Source organism: Saimiri boliviensis, chromosome 14, assembly GCF_048565385.1.
Source record: "Saimiri boliviensis isolate mSaiBol1 chromosome 14, mSaiBol1.pri, whole genome shotgun sequence".
Classification (NCBI taxonomy): Eukaryota; Metazoa; Chordata; class Mammalia; order Primates; family Cebidae; genus Saimiri; species Saimiri boliviensis.
Window position 1 is genome coordinate 90,382,292 of NC_133462.1, and position 23,226 is coordinate 90,405,517.

The 23,226-nt window shown below is 38.5% G+C and overlaps 1 protein-coding gene across 8 annotated transcripts in view; it reads left to right on the plus strand.

Annotated features, from left to right (window-relative positions):
• The window catches only part of SDCCAG8 (SHH signaling and ciliogenesis regulator SDCCAG8), a 246,073-nt gene that overhangs the window by 155,512 nt on the left and 67,335 nt on the right, over positions 1-23,226 (plus strand). For all 8 annotated transcript variants that reach the window (XM_074385415.1, XM_039464324.2, XM_074385414.1 and 5 more), the window contains 3 exons: positions 3,108-3,235; positions 5,372-5,480; positions 15,574-15,705. In XM_074385415.1, coding sequence (XP_074241516.1) covers positions 3,108-3,235; positions 5,372-5,480; positions 15,574-15,705 — 369 coding nt within the window. The remainder of the gene's footprint in view (positions 1-3,107; positions 3,236-5,371; positions 5,481-15,573; positions 15,706-23,226) is intronic.

Sequence of the window (23,226 nt, forward strand, 5' to 3'; positions counted from 1 at the left end):
TAGTGTTAGTATTAGTGTATTTTATGTGTGGTCCAAGATAATTTCCCCCGGGTGACCCAGGGAAGCCAAAAGATTGCATACTCCTGCTCTAGAGTATCATAAAATAGGTCTCCCTAAATAAAAATATGTTAATCCTTCCTCTGCCTTTAAATCATTCACTCTGCAAACTATAAGCAGACTTTAAATTCTTTGTGACCCTTTGGGATTTTTAATAGGTTTTCTCTTTCCAACTGTAAAGTGAAAGGGTTTTTTGAAACACATTTGAGGTTCCCTGTCAGTTCTAACATTCTGGGATTTTATAAAAAGCCTCCCAAGTCCGAAAGAACCTGCAAAAGGAGAGTGAAGGCAACATAGGAAAGCAGAAGGAGAAATGAGGTGGAAAGGCAAGACTCTGTCATGTTTCTAGGTGATGAAACGTAACATACACTTTCCCAAAAGAGTGAAAGTTGGGGAAGGATTCGAGAAACGGAAGTTGATGTGTAATTCAGCATGTGGTGGTAGAAGTCTTTTAAATTGTTTTATTTTATAAAAAGGACTACAATTATGACAGTAGTTCTTATCTGTAGTCTATTTTATTTATTTATTTATTTATTTAGAGACAGAATCTCACTCTATCACCCAGGCTGGAGTGCAGTGGCACTATCTCAGCTCACTGCAGCCTCCACCTCTCAGGTTCAAGTGATTCTCCTGCCTCACCCTCCCGAGTAACTGGGATTACAGGCATGCATCACCACGCCCAGCTGATTTTTGTATTTTCAGTAGAGATGGGGTTTTGCCATGTTGGCCACGCTGGTTTCTAATTCCTGGCCTTAAGTGATCTGCCTGTCTCAGCCTCCCAAAGTGCTGGGATTATAAGTGTGAGCCACCGTGCCCAGCCTATAGTCAATTTATAGTATCAGTAATTAGGTAGCTTATTCTAAAAATTGATGGTGAGATTGACAACCCCTTTACATTAGGGAACTGTAAGTACCAGTTTGTGATGGGTAGTCTTGGTTATAACTGTTATCTTGGAATAATCATTAATAGTGCCCCTTTTCACTCTCAAATGGATATTGGTTTTGGAGAATGCATTTATGTCACCCAATTGTTAGGGGTTGCAGAGTCCCAGATTTCCCTACGTTGGTCTCCTGCCCCAATTCGGGGTCTGACTTGGTGATAGTTACTCAGTGAGAGTTTACAGGGCTGTTTTTCAGCTGACTCCTTTAGCAGCAGGGTCTCCAGCTGGCAGACCCATTAGAGCCATTCTCTTCCAAGCACTTTTTTCTAACTTGTCTGAAAAGTTTTTGCCTCCTCATGTAAGACTTAAGCAGATTCTTCAGCTATACTTAAAGATTGCAGCCTTCCTTTACCCTATGACAAGAATATAAGAACATCCAATCATGAAATTATCACTGCTCACTTCCTATTTGCCAAATACTGAGCTGGGCTGAGAGTTTAGAGAGACAAAGACAATGAAGGAAACAGACATGTAAAACAATAACTGAAGTCTGATAAATGTTATCTTTGTAGGATGTACCCAGTATATATTGAGGTCACTGAGGGAAGAATAGTTAATTCAGGAGACGAGAAGGGGAGGGGAAGAATTTTGAGCTAGGCCTTAAGGGAGTAGCAGTATACATCTTGCAGGGGGATTGAGTGGGTGGGAGGCAGGGCGTTCCAGGAGGAGGAAGAGACATGTGCAGTGATCCACGTGGCATGACTGAAGAGGCCAAAAGCAGCCTCGTCTGACTATCCATTTGTTGTAATATACTAGTTTGGAACTAAGTGCAAGGAAAGACCCTGGACCACATCCCACGGGGAGGTGTTGTTATTAAAAGTACCAGACAGGACCTAATTTCACATTTAGCATGGACCCCCGATGATTCCATTTGAGTGAGGTGTGGGTGTATTTTCATTCCAGAATTTTACATTACAGCATGACCACATGCATTGACCAGTTTTAATACAGGCTTCCCTTATGTTGCTTTATAATTAGAAGCTACTGAATTGAAGTTCCACAGCGGTACATAGACTAGTAGTGATAGCTTTATGGAATTGTTTATTTTTAGTTTGGCAAAGGCTAAGCAGTAAATATCTCAATTAGTAAACTAAAGCAGCATGGATGAGAAATGCCCACAAGGAGATCAGGAGTTTGAAATAACTAAGTCAGTTAATTGAAGGAAGTCCTCATATCACTTGCCCATATTTAGAGTTTAAAGAACCTTCTTGTGTGTGTGTGTGTGTGTGTGTGTGTGTGTGTGTGTGTGTGTTTGTGTGGGCGCGTGTATGTGCCCACACAGTGTCAGTATCCACAGTGTTGCCAGCAATGAGGCCCTTTGCATTCCCCAGGTTCTCATTGTTGAGGAAGTTTCTCTCTGTTGGAGCCACCGTGCTTGGTTGCTGACCCAGTGGGACAGGTCAAGGGCTATGGCAGTACGATGGGACGTTGTCTCACTACAGAAGCTTTTCATCCTGCAGTTTCTTTCAATGTGACCCAATAGGGATTTTATTATGAAGTGCTGGGGGAAGTTATTCATATTCATATTCATATTCACATTATATGGCCTGATGTGTGAAAATATTTAGTGAAAACATGCATGTGGCACTGCAGAATCATTTACTCGCCTCTAGATAGAGTCTCCTGCATTATATTTAAGATTCCATTTTAAGTTTAGGAGTAAAAACAGAAGTGGTCTGCAAAGCTTAGTTTTAAGAATTTAAATTTTGCTTAAATTAAGAATCTAATCATGCTGTTCCTAGAATTCCAGTATCTTTAGGAAATATTGACCATTCAGAAGATGAAGGATTCATTGGTAGTGTAAACCATTAAGAATGTTAGAGAAAAAAAGGTTTGTGCTTTAAAGTTACAAAATACCATTATTTAGTTACGATTTTTTTTTTTTGACGCTGCATACTTTAGTTCATTTGGATTGATGGCACGTATTTAACATCGTTTGAATGGTTGTTTAGGTTTTCCCCCTGAAGTGGAGGAGGGTAAATAGAAAGGTCGTTGTCTTCTTATGCTTAACAATTTACTACGTATCAGCTCTCTCTGGTCTACAGGGGACAGGATGGGGGTTTGTGCATCTGCAGATTAAATTTCTGTATGTCTCCTCTCTGTTTTGCAGACAGGAAAAAGATAGCATTCAGCAGAGCTTTAGCAAGGAAGCAAAGGCCCAAGCCCTTCAGGCCCAGCAAAGAGAGCAGGAGCTGACACAGAAGATACAGCAAATGGAGGCCCAGCATGACAAAACTGGTAGGTGGTAGGGAAAGATTAGAGCCTGGGCACTTGCTCACAAGCCAGGCCCACGCCTTACTGTGAAATGACATCAGGAACACCTGTAACCTTTGGCTGGCCGAAGGGAGCAGATGCTAACTACACCGGAGATTCCGAATTACATATTAGTTAGCGTTTAAAAGAGAAAATGGAAAGTATTGCCCACTGTCTGTTGATTTCAGAGTGCTGCTCTCACATCTGTTGCACCATCTGGATTATGAGTTTATTTACCTGTGTTCAAGAAACGTAAAGCTGAGAGAGACCACAACAAAGTAGAAAAACAAAGGGCTTGTTTTTGGCTGGGTTTTCAGGCACACATGTTATATAAAGAAAATAGCATCAGAAGCTCTGCGGGAAATGCTCTGAGCTTACAGTTAGAGTCTCCTGAATAGCATTGAACAGTTCCCACAGTACACACATTATAGCTGCTCTAAAAGCCTAATGAGTTTGCTTCAGCATCCAAACTGGAGAAAAGCTTTAGCCATTAATCGGTTCTTAATTCACTGTCGCAGCTGGATGTAATTCAGTGGCTCCAAATTGATATGTTCCTTTATTTAATCTTTGCAGCTTCGAACATTTTTAGCATTTGTATGATTTCCCCACCTCCCCCAACCCAATCTAGAGTGATGTTTAATCCTTTGCATTCTTCAAGTTCTCACAACTGCTGTTAAAATTCACTAATACAAGGCATTGACCACAGCTGGCAGCTTGGCTAAAAATTGCCATCTTTCATCACATTGGCACTATTCTGCAGACCGAGTTGGCCAGTAACTCTTTACCTTTAATTTGAAAGTAAAATGCACTTTGAAAATAGACAGTTTGATTTGTTCAGTCAGAGCATTATGTAGTTTCTTTCACTTTTGAGTTGTGTGTTCACAGACAGTGTTAGTCAAAACAAGACAGTGTCAGTCATTATAATTCCACACCACATACTCCACACTGATTGTACTATTAAAACAAAAGTTTAATTGATCCTGTCTCTTCCAGAAAAATGTTGCTTAATTTTAGTGCCTGGATTTATTTTGATTTGTATGCTATATGCTTTTTGCCAATTATTGGGTAAAATTGAAAAGAATTAAAGGACTCTTAAAACTTATGCTTAGAGGTACTTTTCATATAATTTAATGTGTTAATATATTGTATTTGATGATACAGTTAAAAAATTACTTCTTATCCTATGGGTGAAAAATTGCTAACATGCAAGTCATTAAATACTCTATTTACTTATGAAGAGACAAATGTCATGTTGACTCACATAATTCCATCTAGCACTCTCAGCAGAGATTTTCTTCTAACAGCATTTGGCCAGAAGAAATGAAAATTCACCAGGTTTAGTAGATGTTTTTCCACTAAAACAAAAAGAGGAAATTGTAGGATAAATTATTGTTTGCCCCCACTGCTAGCATGATCCAAGTGATCAGAGTCTTGGGCAGAAACTGAGCACTAGATTAGAGTGTATTTAACTGTTAAAACCACCTTAAGAACATTTTCTTTTGTCTTGTACACACACACACACAAAATCACAGTTTTCAGTGTCTTTGATCAGATCTCCACTGAAGCTCATGCTGTTGACAGTGAAATTAAAATTCTAAAGAAAATACACATTTTTACCTTCATAATTAGAGAAGTATATGCAGGATTGGGGGTGGTGGTGGTAGGAAACCATGTGTGCAAATATGAAACAAAGCATGAATTACAGTGTCGAAGAGAAGTCCTCAATGATTTCAGTTTTGAATTATCTGGTTGTGAGAATTTTTGACACTCTGTTTATAGTAAAATTGTCAAAATAAAAATATAATATCTTGCATATTACAAAGATATAAGCAATCTATGACTCCACTTGAGGTATTTGACACTTTATTAACATGTTAAAATGTTACACCAAGCTGGTATGATGAAAAATGTTTCTGGTGTATAATTATGTTGAAAACAAATGACTCAAAAGATTGAGTGTGTTGCCAGATGATCAGTCCTTTGACTTAGGACACTGGAGGTGATCTGGTGGCTTACAGGAAATGTGTAGGGTCTAAGCACCTTATCACTCTACGTATGGAAGCACTGCAGAGCTACAACCATAAACATCTTATGTTGGTGGGGGTTTATTGTTATTTCTAGAAAATGAACAGTATCTGTTGCTGACCTCCCAGAATACATTCTTGACAAAGTTAAAGGAAGAATGCTGTACATTAGCCAAGAAACTGGAACAAATCTCTCAAAAAAGCAGGTAGGTGATGTTATAGAATACTTTTAAGAGCACTGTTTGTGTGACTAATTTTTCCTTAAAAGACAGTATTTATACTGTTATATAGTCTAATGTCAAAATTAGGTATCTGCTAATGTTTTCTTAGAAAATATTTTCTACATATGGACATTTTCTTAATTGTCCATATACTTTTATGTTTTTTCTCGATTATGTATATATACTATTATTTGACTTTTTCGTGTTTAGAATTGAAAACTGAAATTTCGGAAAACAAGGATCAATATGGTAATAACATAAGGATGCAGATAAATCAAGCAGTTATCAAATCTTATGTGGATATGGTTAACACATTTTAATCTATTGCTACAATTCACCATGAACACAAAAACTATCTTTAGGTTAAATGATAACAGATGAAATGTATATATATTAAGATGAAAGTAGATGGTACTTTGAAATAAATAAACCAAAACTATTCTTCCCTTCTCTTCAAATTGTTATATTTTAATAGAATAGCCATCACTCATTTTATAGGCATACTACTCTTTTATAAATCCATTGATTGGAATCTTAATAGCTTTTTTCTACACAATTTCTAGTCAGATTATCTCAATGAATAAATTATTTTATATTCTAAACTACAAGAAGCCCGAGTCCTCATCTCAGCTCCGGCAGTAACTGTATAATCTTGGACAAATTTATTTGACCCACTTGCACTGTAGTTTCTGCTTTTGTAAATGAATGACATTGGACAGAATCACTTTAAATTGAACTATAGAAGGCAATATTCGCGTCACTGATGTCAAATATTACCTTATATGATAACTTAATGAAAAAATAGCCTGTGTGTCTTCTCTCCTGTATTTTTCCAAAACTCACCTAGATCTATTGAGAGCAGGAAATATGGCTCAGCAAACAAACTACTAACCTAGATGTTTCATTCAGAAAGGATTTCCAGGAGGATCAGAGCATATCTGATCACTCTGAGCTCCATCTTGGGATCCTGCATTCTAACCATCTTAGCTGATGGCATCCCCATCGTTGATTCTTCTGACATGTGCACCTTCCTAGCATATTCTAATAATTGTATTATGGTAGGGGAAAACCTGTGTGCCAAAATACCAGATATTTCAAGGAAATTTGACCTAGAAAACCAAATGATTTTGTCATGAAAGAGACTCATAAAATATCAACAGTAGCTATACTTAACCAGAAATATTTGATTTGCAGCACATAGATCCGAAAGTAATTTGTTAGAAGCAAACAAACCAGATTCTATCATTTAGGGATAAAATTATATTAATCTGGGTTTATATTAATGTGTTAGGTCTAAAATTGGTTTGTGAATGATTACTGATCTTGCTCTCCAAGGAGACATAATTAGAGAAATTTAATCTATCAAAGAGTCAAAAAGGTGCTTGGTATTTAATTCTCACCACAACTTGAGACAGGAATTATTATCTTCATTGGCAGATAAGGAAACCAAAACCGTTTAAATAACTGGTGAGTGGGAGAGCTAGCGTTCTAACCTAGGTATTTCTGGTCCCAAAGTGTATGTTCTTTCTTACAGTAATTACAGTATTTTACATCTATTGCTAAAGAAAATTCAAGCCACAGTAGTAACGATGGGAAAGTTTGGGAAGGAAAAACTAACCTTTAAATTCCCATGGAGAAGTAAGCACCCTGAGCATGCGACACAGCTGACCTACTCTGTGCCCCTAGGCCCTCTTTTTCCTCTTCTAGATCTGTCACCTTAGCCTGTACTGGTCTAACTCAGCACCTCTACAGCTCCTCTTGCGTCTCATTCCTCCAGCTCCTGAGCACGACTTTGTAAATTGGGTATATTCTTTTGTATCTGACACATAGATGGCACTTAATGAATGAATGATGAATGAATGCAACAGATAGGTGTGGTGCCACTCCCACATCCTGACCTGACTTCTGATACCAGTCTGTGCCTTTGTTGATGGCAGGCAGTGTGCAATCAGGAGCACGTGGGAATTCAGAGGAACTAGCTTTGAATCACACTCTACCACTTGGGGCTTTGTAACCTTGGGTCCATTGCCTAATCTCCCCAAACCTCAGCTTCTCCATCTGTAAAAACATTTCTAAAGCCACATTGTTTGGGATTGTTTTGGGGATTAGAATTACATATATAGATACCCGTATGTACATGTATCAAGTGCCTAGAACAATGTCTGACACACAGTAATACACAGTAGCTGCTATTGTTTTCACTGGTGGCATTGTTTTGAGGGTCTTGACTGGTAATTTGGGTATCACTTCACGAAGCTATTGTCTTTGCCAGGGAAAGTCTCACTGTCATATGCTGACAGAAATAAGTCTATGCCACAATGCAAGCCTTTTTCAAAAGGCCAGATCAGGAAAATGTGAATCTAGTGGTATTTTGTAAATCTGATGAATTAAAATAGGCACCTATTCTAACTTTACAGTTTGATTCAACCAAGGCCTAGCAACTAGTAAACACTTGACAAATTGTTGCTGACTATTTTTAAAACTCTTAAGGGCCCCTAAAACTTACAAAAAGTGCATTTTGTGCACCTCACAGGAAAGTAGTGGAAAGGACAAATTGTGGTTTTAGGGTTGTTTGTTCTTAATTTCTTTTAGTTCCAGTTTCATTTCTCCCTGGTTCCTACAATGACATTTTCAACAACTCATTAACTCGTTCATATCAAAGTTAATATTTTATCTTGATGTTACCTTCTGCTTTGTAAGCACCTATAAAACGAAGGGCTCAGACTGTTTCTTTTAAAATAGAAGTTATTAATGTAGTCAACCCTGAAGAAGCCCTCTAGGACTGTGCCTCTGCATACCCCATGCCAGACTCCTGCGATAAATCATTTGCCCTGTGCTTTGAGGTGAGGAAAACCTTGGAGTTTCTAAAGTTTTGTCATTGTGGAAACTCAGTCTCCAAAGTAGTTATGCAAAACCATATGGTAATTTTGATCCAGCTTTTCCTCAGAGTATTGGAGTACAACTTTTCCTGAAAGTAAGTGTATTTATTTTGTATTGAGCAATAATTAAAACATATTTTTCCCTCCTTTGTTACTAGCAACATTACTCTAAGAGCTTGTTGTTCAAAATGCCAACTAAACAAATGGATTTCTACCATTTAAAATAAGCTTTTAACTCACAGATCGAGTCATTTGACTGGAGCCCATGCAGAATGACGGGACCGCTGACAGCCTGGGCTCGGTGTGCACTATACCCTTGCTCTCTGCCCCAGCCTCGCGCTAGGCTGCTCTGCTGCTCTGTGAAAATGTTTTGAAATGGTACCTCCGTGTGTGTGTCTGCTGTATGCTGTATGTGTTTTCTCCCCAAGTAGACCCTAAGTCGCATTACGGCAGCGACGACGGCTTCTGTTTTCTGGAGGCCTCCATGGTGATTAGCACAGTAGTTTGCACCGTGTGTGTGTATTCCACGCCGCACGTAGTGGTGCCTGTAACCCCGGGGTTTGTGAATGGCACGTCCCATTTTAAAACCAAAAATGAGCTGCTGATTCTGTGCATTTTATGTGGCTTGTTTTTGACCATCAGGCAAGAGAATTAATTCCATTTTGCTTTTAATTGGCGCGAGGCAGACATTCTGTCTGATTTTAGTTGAAGCTCACATAAACTTTTGCTACCCTTCCTTCTGTATTCCCCAGTACTCTGAGAGCTGATTACAGTTATGGCGTTGTTTTTGAGGGAGGTAAACTTAGGAGCTATTTAAATATCTTTGGTACAACTGTGATTTTTCTTTATCAGAGTGAAGAAAGTGTTCTCTCTCCCCCACACACTTAGATGAATCAGCAGTAAAACGTTGCAGTGCGATCTGCAGCGCTGTCTTAACACCTGGCCTGGGAAGAGCTTGGAAGGACTGGGCGCTGGCGAGGAGTGAGCCTCTGCCAGCTACAGAGGGGGAGAGAAGTGTGTGCTAGGTTTTAGCTTCTCACCCTTGCACATTGAAAAGAACAGGATAGAGATAGAACCAGGGTCTACGTGGTTTTGCTTCTTTCTTTTCTGTCATTGTCACTTTCTGGGTTGCTAGGCGTGTGGACTGATGTCTAACCCTGCCCATTGTATATTTGTGATTTGTGTTTTGTAATTAAGAGGAACAATGGGAGTCCATGGGGTCTCGTTATATATAATGGTTGGTTTAATTTGTTTCACTTCTATCTTGTTAATTGTAAATTGATCATTAAGATTTGAATTCTAATCTGTCACCAGGGTTGTGAGTATTGAGGGTAGAGCAATGATCCTGGTTTTAATCACTGATGATGAGAAACAAATTTTATAATTTTGGTACATATTGCAGTTCATATATTTTAACACTGTACTTTATGGTGTTATAAATATTGTTAAATGACTTTTAGTGTAGTTTTACTGTGTGGACTATAATGTATAAATTATATTACTGTTTTGGCAACAGTAGATATCCAACTGTGTGAGTTTAATTGAAGTGAAGAACACACACCCGGTGAACTGTTTTTTCCCTCCATGTTTAGATGATGTTAGGTTGGGATACTATAAAAATTATGTTTTCTACAAGAGGAGACTGATATTGGCCTCTGCTAATTGTTACCAAAAGTCAAACTAGAACTTAAAAGAATAAAAAATTAAGATATCATATTTCCCTTTGAAAACAATTATCATTTGAATCTGAATTATAGTAGTAAAATATATTTCATGTAAATGCAATTATACAATATAACTGGTATATAAAAATACAGGGGAAAGTTCATGCTTCTGTAAAGCCAGAAATTGCCTAAATTTTCTATGAAAATGGATTAGAGTCTATTAGCCTTTTATAAGACACAGGATAGTCATGTCACAAATGTATCTCAAAACTAACAGAAAACTTGTAAGTTTACTCTTTGAGCTTTGCAAACTACTCGTTGTTGGAACATAGTGTGAGCTCTACACAGAAAAAGGATGATGTGCAGGCACATAGACCAAATTTTTGTTGAAAAATGAAAGTTTGTAGGCAAATTACAATTATAAATAAAACAAAAATGTGCAAAGCAGAAAAAAGATTGTTGCATTAATGTATTTGATAGTAATATGTACTTTATAAAGAACAGTTGCATTTCTGTGATTATGTAAGACATCCTCAATGCAGGGAATTTGGAAAATACAGAGAAGAATTAAGGAAAGTTTCTTGTGCCACTACCATCCAGAGATAACTCTTCTTACGTCTGACTTATTTCCCTTCAGTCACTTTTCATGTGTATGTATACATACATTTATATTGTGATTGAGATTATACTGTATATACAGTTTTGCGTCTGCTTTTTCATTTGATATCTCATCTAATGAACATTTTTCTATATCAGCAAATACTCTGAAAACAGAAACTTATTACATGATTTGCATGTACAATAATTATTAGGCTTTTAAGATGTTTCCAATTTTTAACCATTATCAATAATCATATGACAAAAACTTTGTACCTAAATCTAAATTATTGATTGTTTTCTTACTAGAATTGCTGGTCTAAGACCATGGATTCTTTTAAGGGTATTAATGTGTTTTACCTTGTTTAAGTACTACACTAACTTCTAATCACGGGATATATAGCCATATTAGTAAATAACGTTACAAAGAAGTGAGATTTTAAAAAAGAATGCAAGGCAATATTGCACAGTGGTTGGAACGACCCCTTTAGAGGTGGACTAAGTAGTGTTTGTATCTGGGCTTGGCTACTTGGGTGACCTTAGGCAAGTCATTAAACTTCATATTTCCTCACAGAGAAACGAAAATGAACCTTTACAAGTATTTGATAGGATTGAGATCATTAATGTAAATGATGAATTTCAGTGTTTGTTATAGAGTAGGCATGCAGTAAATATTTGGCAGTGATATCGGGTTTTGTTGTGCTAGTTTTTGAATAATAGTAAAATTGAATATGTTATAAATGTTATTGATCATGTGTGTTTCTTCTGTAGATATTTTAAATATTTCTTATACTTTTTAATTGGAATTTTGATGGAGAGTTCAGTTAGTGTTTCATTAAATGATGCTTTTCATGTTTATTTGTCTTATTTTTATAAATATTTTCCTGTTCTTTACATTGATTTTAATTAATAAGCTTTATTTTTTAAAGCAGTTTTATGTTCACAGCAAAACTGGACAGAAAGTACAGAATTCCTATATATTCCCTGTTCCTTCCACACACAACCTCCCTCTCCCACTAGTGACATCTACATTTTGTTTTATTATGATATTTTTTCAAAATCAAAACGAATTTATTTTTAAAATACAAATACATACCTGTTTTAAAAAATTAGAAAGTATAGAAAAGAATGAATAAAGAACAGAGAAAACATTCCTGATCCTACCATCTGGAAATAATCAATGTTAATAGTTGGTATACATGTCAAAATATTTTTCTAAATTATAAAATGAAATCACATAAATCACATCATGCATGCTGATTTTTAATGTTTTCTCTCTTATCAATATGTTACAGTTTTAGATCAACAAATAACACTCACAAGTAGCCACATTATCAGAATAATAAGTGATGTAACCAAGCTTCTGTTGATAGCTTTCTTAGTTAGGTTTCCAGATTATGGGTTGCAAAGAAAGATTGTTTCTAGAAACCATGGTACAATGAATACTCTCACACAAACCTATATATTTTCAACATGTGATTTTTTTATGTGTAAAGGTTTTATATTTTTAATATTGTAAAATTTATTTTTTTCTTTGTGATTTTTCTTTTAAGAGGTGCCTTTTGGTTTGGAAAGTGCCTTTTGGTTTGGAATAGGTCAGTGTTCCACATTTTTTTCTAATCTGGCTTAAGGATTTTTTTTTTCTTCTTTTGGAATTTGTTTTAGTGCGTGGTATGATAGGAGATGCTAATATTGGAAGGGATACCAGATCAAAAATTTATTATAACTGCCTCTAGATTATTTTGTATTACATGTGATTCTGAAAGGAGAAACGTTAAGTCATTATTAACTCCTTTTAGACTGTTTCAAATATGGGTAGATTCTTAGAAGGAGAAGCAAATGTAGATTGAGCACTTGAGCTGAGCTTGGAAATTAGATAATCCATGCTCATACAGAATCTGGTGGGAAAGACAAGGCACAGAGCACAATTTAAAAGAATAAATTATAAACTAATGTATGCATAAAGGCTAGAGGTAGCTTCAAAAAATGTGCTGACATATTGAGAACTGCAAGATATTAATCAGGGCAGGCTTCCTTTGGGATGACATTTGAACCAAGATGAAAACAAAGTGAAGAATGAGGTGAACTAAAAGCAAGAGTTTTCCCCCCATATGTGTGAGCAGCTTGGTCCTTGGATGAACGATTTTTAAGGGGAGATTTCCATTAGCAAATCCAAATCCTTTCTTGACCAGGAAGGAAAGGCTACCTTGCCCACTGGAAGAATCCTTTTTTGAAAGGAATCAATTTCACATCAGGAGTCTTCAGGAAACAAACAAATCATTAACCTGAAAATGACTCATAATATACAAGAATTTTAAACTTTCCATTCTAACTCATTAGGCATTAGGGCATGAGGAGATGCTGGCAGTAGGCAGTAATTTAGAGTTTACTTAATACAAGGAAAGGAATATAATTTTTCTTGGATAAACATTCTTTCTGATCTTCAGATTTTGAGACTTGAATTGTCATCTAAGACAGAAAAGACAGGATATTTCCTGAAGAATATCAGCCATCACCAAAGGAGATTTTTTTTTTTTTTTTTTTTTTGAGACGGAGTTTCGCTCTTGTTACCCAGGCTGGAGTGCAATGGCGCGATCTCGGCTCACCGCAACCTCCGCCTCCTGGGTTCAGGCAATTCTCCTGCCTCAGCCTCCTGAGTAGCTGGGATTACAGGCACACGCCACCACGCCCAGCTAATGTTTTGTATTTTTAGTAGAGACGGGGTTTCACCATGTTGACCAGGATGGTCTCGATCTCTTGACCTCGTGATCCACCCGCCTCGGCCTCCCAAAGTGCTGGGATTACAGGCTTGAGCCACCGCGCCCAGCCCAAAGGAGATATTTTTGACTCAGAATGAAGTACATGAAGACAGAAAGAAGATAGGGGGACTTAGCAGAATGGGTAAAGGTGAGCCTTCAGTGTCTACAGAGGGGTATATGTGTATGTGAAGCAAGTTGGTCTGCTTTCAGAATTTCAGAAAAACTTGGAAAGGAAGGGTGGAACATCGGAAATCATCAGTTTGAAACCAAAATGGACGGTTCCACCTTCACCACTTGAAGCCACGTACCTGCCCCTCCTCCACACAGAAGATTGGGGGCTTTCTCTTGGAAGAGACTGAACCAGAGAGCTGTGGTTAAAATAGAGGCACTAAAGTTAGAGTAGAAGGATTAAGAAAAAGTGTATAGGGAACATCCTCACCCCTCTATTGCCAGCCAGCGTCTGGACCTCTGACAGGGTTGTACACAACAGCAAGAAACTGGAAAATCCTTCTCTTGAGCAACAGTGTCCAGAGAGAAAAAATGACAGATATTGATATTTGAGAATCTTCCATGAGCAAGAGTGTCTTGCCACCCATTCACACTATACTAAAGCCTACTAATCTGGGGAAAATAAATGTACACAAGGCACATGGCATCATAATATGCCACATGGATAGCAAAGGCCAATATTTAAGTATTCATTCTAATATAAATACAAATATTAATTGAACCGCAAACTGAAATACTGATAATTACATTGACAAGCTAGAGATAGAAGGAGGGGAAAGGGGCATGGAAAAGAATTTAACCTTCATCTACCATAGAAAGTCAATAGAAATTCTTAATTGATGGAACAAGAGCTGGTATAAACATACTTACAAATATAAGAATTGAAAGTATTTGTCACTGCTTTGCGATTGCAGGTCAGAGGACAGAAGACCACTGTGTTTCATTATTATGACTTTTAGAACTTGTATTAATCAGGGTTTTTTAGAGAAATAGACCTAACTGGATATCTTCCCATCAGTCTATTTATCTTTCTACCTGTATATCTAGGTCTGCATCTAGACAGACATGGAGATAGAGACATGGATTTATTTGAAGGAATTGGCTCTGGCAATTGTGGAGGTTTGTTAAGTCCAAAATCTTCAGGGTAGGCAGGCAGACCGGAAACCCGGGAAAGCGCTGACGTTTAAGTGCAAAGGCACTCTGGAGGCAGAAATCTGTTTTGCTCAGGGGAGGTCAATCTTTGTTCTATATTTTTTTTTTCTTTTTGAGACAGAGTCTTGCTCTGTCGCCCAGGCTACAGTGCAGTGGCGAGATCTCGGCTCACTGCAACCTCCACCTCCCAGGTTCAGGCGATTCTCCTGCCACAGCCTACCCGCAGCTGGGACTACAGGCACCCACCACCATGCCTGGCTATTTTTTGTATTTTTAGTAGAGATGGGGTTTCACCATATTGCCTAGGCTGGTCTCAAACTCCTGACCTTGTGATTCTCCCACCTCGGCCTCCCAAAATGCTGGGATTATAGCCGTGAGCCACTGCACCCAGCCTCTTTGTTCTATTAAGACCTTCCACGGATTGGATGAAGCCCGCCCACATGGAGGGTAATCTGCTTTTTTCAAAGTCTACTAATTTAAGTGTTAATATTATCTAAAAAGCTCCCTCACAGAAATGTCCGGAATAATGTCTGGCCAAATATCTAGGCACCATGGCCCAACCGTGTTGACACATAAGATTAACTATTACAGAACTATTTTTATTTTAACTGTGTGCCATTGCACTGGTTATGTTAATTAAAAGAAACTGTTATAGAAATTAGGCCTAGGGTTTCTTCTCTGACAGCATAGTATTTGGCCTAGAATAAGCACTCAGTAAGTATTTGTTGAATGATAATGATAGTCTTTTAAAAAAGATTTGATCGTTATCATTTTGTCTTGTTCCTTAGGGAAGCCGTTTCTATTAGAGTAAGTTGTTATTCCTTTTTCTGTGTAACACTTGAGTCTTACAGTGTGTCTTGCAATTTCTGAAATATTTTCTTTTTCAAAGGATATAGTTGTCATTATACTGTTATGTTTAAGTACGGAGTTTAAGGTAATGTTAAGGTTATATAATAACAATATGCCCTAGTAGTAAGAACCTTCAACATCTATCATTTTTGTGTTTTCACCTCTCTAGATCTGAAATAGCTCAACTCAGTCAAGAAAAAAGGTATACATATGACAAATTGGAAAAGTTACAGAGAAGAAATGATGAATTGGAGGAACAGTGCGTCCAGCATGGGAGAGTACATGAGAAAATGAAGCAAAGGTAATCCAGGTTTAATGATCAACTCATGTGCCGGGTGCTGAATGTGTTTGGTTTACAAACAGAAGGGGAATTGCTATGGAATAAGTAGAATTCATCATCATTATGCTACTCAGCGAACATGCTCAAAATCTGGTACTTTTGTTTTAGGTATTTATGCTTCCTTAATTTAGGTTGTTATTATATACAAAGAGGAGAGCACATCCTCTTTCTGTTATTCTCTGAAGTCACAGAATTAGATTTAATATGGATGAAGGGAGGAAAACCATTTTCCTTTAAGGTATAAGTTGGCAATATTGTAATATGGAGGAATTTCAAATTATCTCTTCTGGAAATTAGGCTTTGTATGCTTTTTGTAAGGTAAGGTACATAGTAGGTCTAAAGAGGTTAAATATCTTATCAGAGGTTGCACTAACAGCATTGCTAGAGTCAGAACTTGACTACAAACAAACCCTTTGCTTCTTTCTTTTTTTTTTTTTTTTTTTTGAGACGGAGCTTCGCTCTTGTTACCCAGGCTGGAGTACAGTGGCACGATCTCGGCTCACCGCAACCTCCGCCTCCTGGATTCAGGCAATTCTCCTGCCTCAACCTCCTGCATAGCTGGGATTACAGGCATGCGCCACCATGCCCAGCTAATTTTTTGTATTTTTAGTAGAGACGGGGTTTCACCATGTTGACCAGGATGGTCTCGATCTCTTGACCGTGTGATCCACCCACCTCGGCCTCCCAAAGTGCTGGGATTACAGGCTTGAGCCACCGCGCCCGGCTCCCTTTGCTTCTTTCTAGTGGTGTTACTTTGAGCAAGTCATTTAAGTTTTCTGAGTGATTGTTTCTTCACCTATATATTGGCACTAATAACATCTACTTTGCATTTTGATAGAAAGATCAAATATAGTAAAGCACTTGGCTCATAAAGACCACCTACTAAGTGTCATCAACGATTATTCCTCTTTTTCTAGATGAAGAAATTCAGCTCAGAAAGGCTAATAGGTTTGCTCAAAGTGACAGATGGAATAAGTGGCAGAGTTCAGACTTGAATCTTGATCTTTTGACTCCAAAATCCTTTTCTTTTTGTGCAGTATTGGGGATTTCTTTTTGGCAATAAACATAGCCTCTTATTCTTTTTTATCCATGTACCATTTCTAATTTCTGTGTGATAATGGATTCCCTGCGGAGAAAATAATCTCGGTGTTTTACAGCAGACAGTCAATAGGTTTCTGTAGACTTGGACTTCCATGCAGCAATCGCCTGCACAGTGATAGCAGTCCCCCTTCCAGTGGACATGGTTTGCGCAGCCTCCAGCTCTCTATCCCCACACCATTCCCCAGCCATCCATGCCTTTTCTGTTTCAAAAATAGTTCCCGATATAATTGAAGGAAATGAAAACATTTATAGACTCCTTGTATTTTTAAAATGTAAAGTAAACATATTATCCTGGGGAGGGGAGAGGTATTTTTACATCGATTGCTTGCTTTATTGAATGGAAGACAGGCAGTCAGAAAATGGCACTGCTTGTCAGTTATCAAAATACCAACACGTGGATACATTTGTGAAGTAATAATTATTTACTCACTGTTAAAGTGTTTACCTAAGCCCAGGCACTTCTCTAGGACAGGGGTCTGCAAGCTTTTTCTGTAAAAGGCCAGCGAGTAAGTATTTCAGGCCTTGTAGGCCGCGTGTGGTCTGTGTTGCATAGTCTTCCTCGTTTTGTGTTTTTCACAATCCTTTAAAAAGGTAAAGACCATTCTTAACTAACTAGAGGAGCAACAAAACAAGCCAGAGGATTTGGCCATTGGGCCACAGTTTGCCCCAGTCCTATGCAACTGAGGCATGTTTCCATGTATTTTCTTCTATTTGTGTATTGCGTTAGAGTTCCCAAAATGCTCTCACACACATTCTGTATACACCTTAAAGCAACCTTGAAAAGTAGCTTTATTTATCATCTCCATTTCCAGATGGAGAACTAAGGCTAAGAAAGATAAATGCGCCAAATGAAGATCAGGTTATTGATTCATTCATTCAACAGTGATTGATTGATTGATTGCTACTATGCGTCACATTTTCTACCACATGCTGTAATAAAATAGCAAAGTCGATATAGTTCCCACTCTAATAGAGCCTACATCCTTATAGGGAAGATGGATATGCACAAAAGAATTTCACAACTGTCTAATTAATTGTAGTTGACCCTTAGGCAATGCAGCTTTGACCTGTCTAGGGCCACTTCTACACAGATTCTTTTCAACAAATTTATGGGAAAATTTTTTGGAAATGTGCAATGATTTGAAAAAACCTGCAGACCATGTAGCCTAGAAATAATAATAAAAAAAAGTTTTAAAGTTATGTATGTGATGAATATATAAAATATCTATAGATACTGGTCTTTATCATTTACTACCATAAAATACATGCAAATCTATAAAAAGTTAAAATTTATCAAAACTTACACAAACACAGATCATACATGGTACCATTTGCAGTTGAGAGAAATGTAAAGATGCAGTATTAAATCATAACTGCATGAAATTAACTGTAGTACACACTGTACTACTGTGATAATTTTGTAACCACCTCCTGTTGCTATTGCGAGGAGCCCAAGTATTGTTAAGTATTCACTTAAAATGCTGTGTGTACCAAATCATCTCCATGTGAACAGTTGCTCTCTCCAGTAAATTGCTTACTGCCATAAAAAGTGATCTATTGCAGTTCTTATGTATTTTTCACCATGTTTAGTGCAATACCATAACCTTTGAATAACACTGTGGGACCCACAGGAAGTACCACTAGTGATGTTGGAAGTACTTTCAAGAAGCTGAGAAAAGTCATGACATTACAAGCGAAAGTTGCCTTGCTTGATACATAGCTTAGGTTGAAGTTTGCAGCTGCAGTTGCCTGTCACTTTAGATGACTCATCTTATAAACAGATAATATAAACTTATGACATCAATATGTAACTGTACAATGCTGTTAAAGTATTTTCTCTTATGATTTTCTTTATATTTTCTCTAGCTTACTTTATTGTGAGAATATAGTGTATCATACATATGACATACAAAATATGTGTTAACCAACCATTTATGTTATCAGTAAGGCTTCTGGTCAGCAGTAGGCTGTTGGTAGTTGAGTTTGAGAGAAGTCAAAGTTATGCATGGATTTTTGACTGTGCAGGGGGTTGACACTCCTAACCCCCATGTTACTTAAGGGTCAACTGTACAATAATGGCCTGTTCTATGAAGCAGAAATATATTTTGTGGTACAAGTGCATTTAATAAGGGGACTTATCTTTTTTTTCCATTATTTTTAAGAGAGGGTCCCACTCTGTTGCCCAGGCTGTGGAGTGTAACCTTGAACTGCAGAGCTCAATGATCTTCCCTCCTCAGCCTCCTGAGTAGGTAGGGCTACAGGTACATACCACCATACCACCATGCCCTGTTTTTTTTTTTTTTTTTTTTTTTTTTTTTTTACTGTGTCACCCAGGCTGGAGTGCAGTAGCACAATCTCAGCTCACTGCAACCTCCGCCTCCCGGGTTCAAGTGAATCTCCTGCCTCAGCCTCCCAAGAAGCTGGGATTACAGGTACCTGCCACCACACCCAGCTAATTTTTGTATTTTTTAGGAGAGATGGTATTTCGCCATGTTGTCCAGGCTGGTCTCGAACTCCTGACGTCAGGTGATCCACCCTGGGTGATCCTCAGGGCCTCCCCTGGGATTATAGGAATGAGCCACCACGCCCAGCCTATTTTTAAAAATTTTTTGTAGATGCTACGTCTTCTTATGTTGTCCAGGCTGGTCTTGAACTCCTGGCCTCAAACCATCCTCTCGCCGTGGCCTTCCAAAACTCTGGGATTACAAGTTTGAGCCACTGTCCCCAGCAGGGAACTTAACATTGATTAAGAAAAGTTTCAATGAGAACATGACACTTGAATCTGTAAGCAATTGGGTTAGATTATTAGCCTTTTGGAGCAGGAATTGGGGAACTATCTGGCCCTCTTCCTAAAAAGTTTTGCTGACTCCCGTTCTAGAGAAAGAAAATCTGGAAAATGGAAGGTACTGAGATAGGAAAGCATAGTACTCTTGAGGAAGAGCAAGAAGTGTGTATTTAACGTAAAGAAAAAAAAAAAGAAAGTATGGTGTACAGTGAGGCTGGAGAGGTAGGCAAGGGACAGACCTAAAGGCAGGGTCTTCATGCTTTTTTATCACGGATCTTTTATTTTATCTTGTTACTAATGGGAAGAAATCAAAAGATTTTTAAAAAACCAGTGGAGATATGATCAGATTTGCATTTTAAAAGTAGCTTTCTAACTCCAGAGCAGATAACAGATTGGAGCGGAGCCATTGTGTTTACTCAGGACCAGTTAGGGGCTGGGCATGGTGGCTCAGGCCTTTAATCTCAGCAGTTTGGGTGGATCATGAGGTCAAGAGGTTGAGGCCATCCTGGCCAAGACAGGGAAAGCCCATCTCTACTAAAAATACAAAAATTAGCTGGGCCTGGTGGCAGGCACCTCTAGACCTCTGGTCCCAGCTACTCGGGAGGCTGAGGCAGAATCACTTGAACCTGGGAGGCAGAGGTTGCAGTGAGCCAAGATTGCACCATTGCACCCCAGCCTGGGTGACAGAGCAAGACTTAATCTCGGAGAAAAAAAAAGACCAATTAGGAAACTATTGGAGGAGTTAGCCAAGCAATGATGATACTTGGGCTGCGGTGGTAATAATGGTGACGGAAATAAACACTGGTGAAATGTATAGGAAGTGGAACCAACAGGACTTAACTGATTGGCAATGCTGGGTGGAGAAGGATGGCACCCATATTTCTGACATGCGCAGTGGGTGCCTAGTGCTGCTGCTTGTTGAGAACTAGGTAACACTCTGAAGAAGCAGGCTTGTGGTTGAGATGGCCTGGGTTTGGGATGAGAGTAAGTACTCAGTTTTGGCCGTGAATTTAATGTTCAAATGCGTTGTTCAAATGGATAGGTTGAATAAGCAGGTGTACGTAAGGGGCTTAGCTCAGGAGACAGGTCTGGACTGGAGACAGAAATCTCCTTTGGCCTGTAGAGATATTTAAAACCTTGGGAGTAAATGAAGTCACCCAGAGTAAGAAGAAATGAGGTCCTACCGAATCCTAAAGAACACTAACGTTTTTAAAGGAAACATAGAGGTTGGGAAAAGGAACTGAAATAAAGCAACCTGAGAAATAAGTGGAAATGGAAGAGCACTTTATGATGCGTGCCAGGGATGGCAGTCCTCAGGAAAGAGGAAGTGCCCCGCCAGATGTTGCTGAGCAGTTGCATAAGACTGAAAATGGCGTGGTCATCACTGGTTACCTTAAAAACCAAGTTTCGTTGAAGAGTGGGGGCAGAAACCAGATGAGAGTGAACTGGAAAGTTAGCGAATGTAAACCACTTCTTCAGGAAAGCTGGCCACAAGGGCAGTGAGATTTAAGAGACACACTGGTGGTGGGAATGTATCAGGAGGGGCATCTGGAGCAGGGAATGTTTTGTTTTAAGTTGGAGTAGATGTGAGTGCATTAAATTTTGATTGTAAAGATCATTAAAGTTGTCAAAATGAAGAAAGCTAAATTTTCAGCTGGTGGTTTGGAACCCCTGGTGTCCACAAAGGAAGTCCAGGGAATTCATGTTAAAGATGGTGATGCCAATTTTTTTTTTCTGTTTTTATTTTAAAGTAGGCATTAATTCACATGTTTCTCCCTAGAAAATAGAACCATGTGAAAACCCCCAGTTTATACAGAGCCAGTGGAGCCCTGCTGAGCACCTGTGTCCTCTCACCTGGGCGCCCACTGTCACCAGCTCCCGGTAACCCTGGGTGTTTCATCAGTTAAACAGTGCTACGGGAGTTTTTTCCCCTTTTGGACAGTAATACGTTGTTTAAGTTATATCCATAAAAACCATTGTCTAAAGACATGAAGCTTCTGATCAAAGTGTAACAATCTGGTAATGAGTTTAAAATAGATAGTTCTTCTATAAACTTGATTTAGGATGATCTTTACCAAATCCGTAAGTGCTATGATTGTAATATAAATTTGATTCTTCAAAAGCCAGTGTTAAAAATGCAAAATACAATACTGATTTGTATCTACTCTGACATTTTAATTTGGGGAATTAACACTATCTACTATTTTCAGAAAAGTGCCTGAAAATACATGCCTGAAATCTTAATCTTTATCTCATAATTTAAAAGCAAAAAGAGTCCTTTGCAGGAGCATGAATGGAGCTAGAGGCCATTATCCTTCAAACTGGTGCAGGAACAGAAAACCAGATACCGTATGTTCTCATTATAAGTGGGAGCTAACCTAGGAGAACACAGGGACACTTGGAGAGCAACAGAAGACACAGGGTCCTACCAGAGGGGAAGCGGCGGAAGAAGGGAGGGGATCAGGACAGATAGCTAATGGGCATTCGGCTGAATACTAGGGTGACAGGTATAATCTGTTCACAGTCTCCTGTGACACAAGTTAACCTATATAACATACCTGCACACATACCCCTGAATTTAAAAGTTAAAAAAAATGGGAAAATTGAAAAAACAGAGAGAAAGCTACAAGAGTAGCAGCTGAATTTTACATTCAAAAATCAAACTTTTCTAAACAAATAATGAAATTGTTTTTGTTATTGATTTTATACCATGGGTTTAAATTTAAATCTATGTTTTAGAGTATCTTTTGGTGAGAAGACATGTTATTACCCAATGGCACCTTTTTCTTTTATAATCAATTCACTGTGGACTTAATTTATGTAAATGAAATAGCACCATTATTTATTGCACAGGAAAATTAAAATTTTATGTTACAAAAATTCAAACACGCTTATTTTAAATGAATTATTTTTACTTTAAAAGTTCCTTTTTATTATCTAGAATAATGAAACGATTTCACAAATTCCATGTATTCCTATGAAGGGGGTTTGAGGAGTCAGAAGAACTCTGAAGATGCTGAGGCAGACAAAGTGCGCTGCATAAGGTTCCTGAGAAGGGAGGCGGGTTGGGGCACCGAGCACTGAGTGGAAAATGCTGGTGAGCTGGGGAAAGGGTCGCCTCCTCCGTTGTCATTGCAGCAGCTGTAGCAGAAAAGCTGATATGAGCTGATAAATGCAGGTTTATGGATAGGGTGCTGGAAAAGTGACCTGAGGCCAGACTTTGTCTGTGTTTGTTGGGCTTCTGTTTTGTACCAGTCACTGTGCTAGGCCAGGAGACACAAAGATGTAAAAGATATACTCTGCCTCACTCCCGTGGTGGCATACTTCCTCTCTGTTTGGGCTGAGCTAAGGATTGCAAGCTTGCAGTGCAGAGGACCCGTGACAGCCCCTGCTACCTCCTGGGAGGTCACTCTTGGCTGCTTCCATGCTTCCGGACACCCAGATGCAAGGAAAGGCTCTCCTGGGGAACCAGCCTCCCGTGGCAGGCTAGACAGGAGTTGACTGCCCTTAAAGTGTCTATTTTTTAAAATCTCCTGTTCTCTGTTTTATTGTTACGAGATTTGGGATATATGGTCAAAAACTTCCACTGTCCCTGG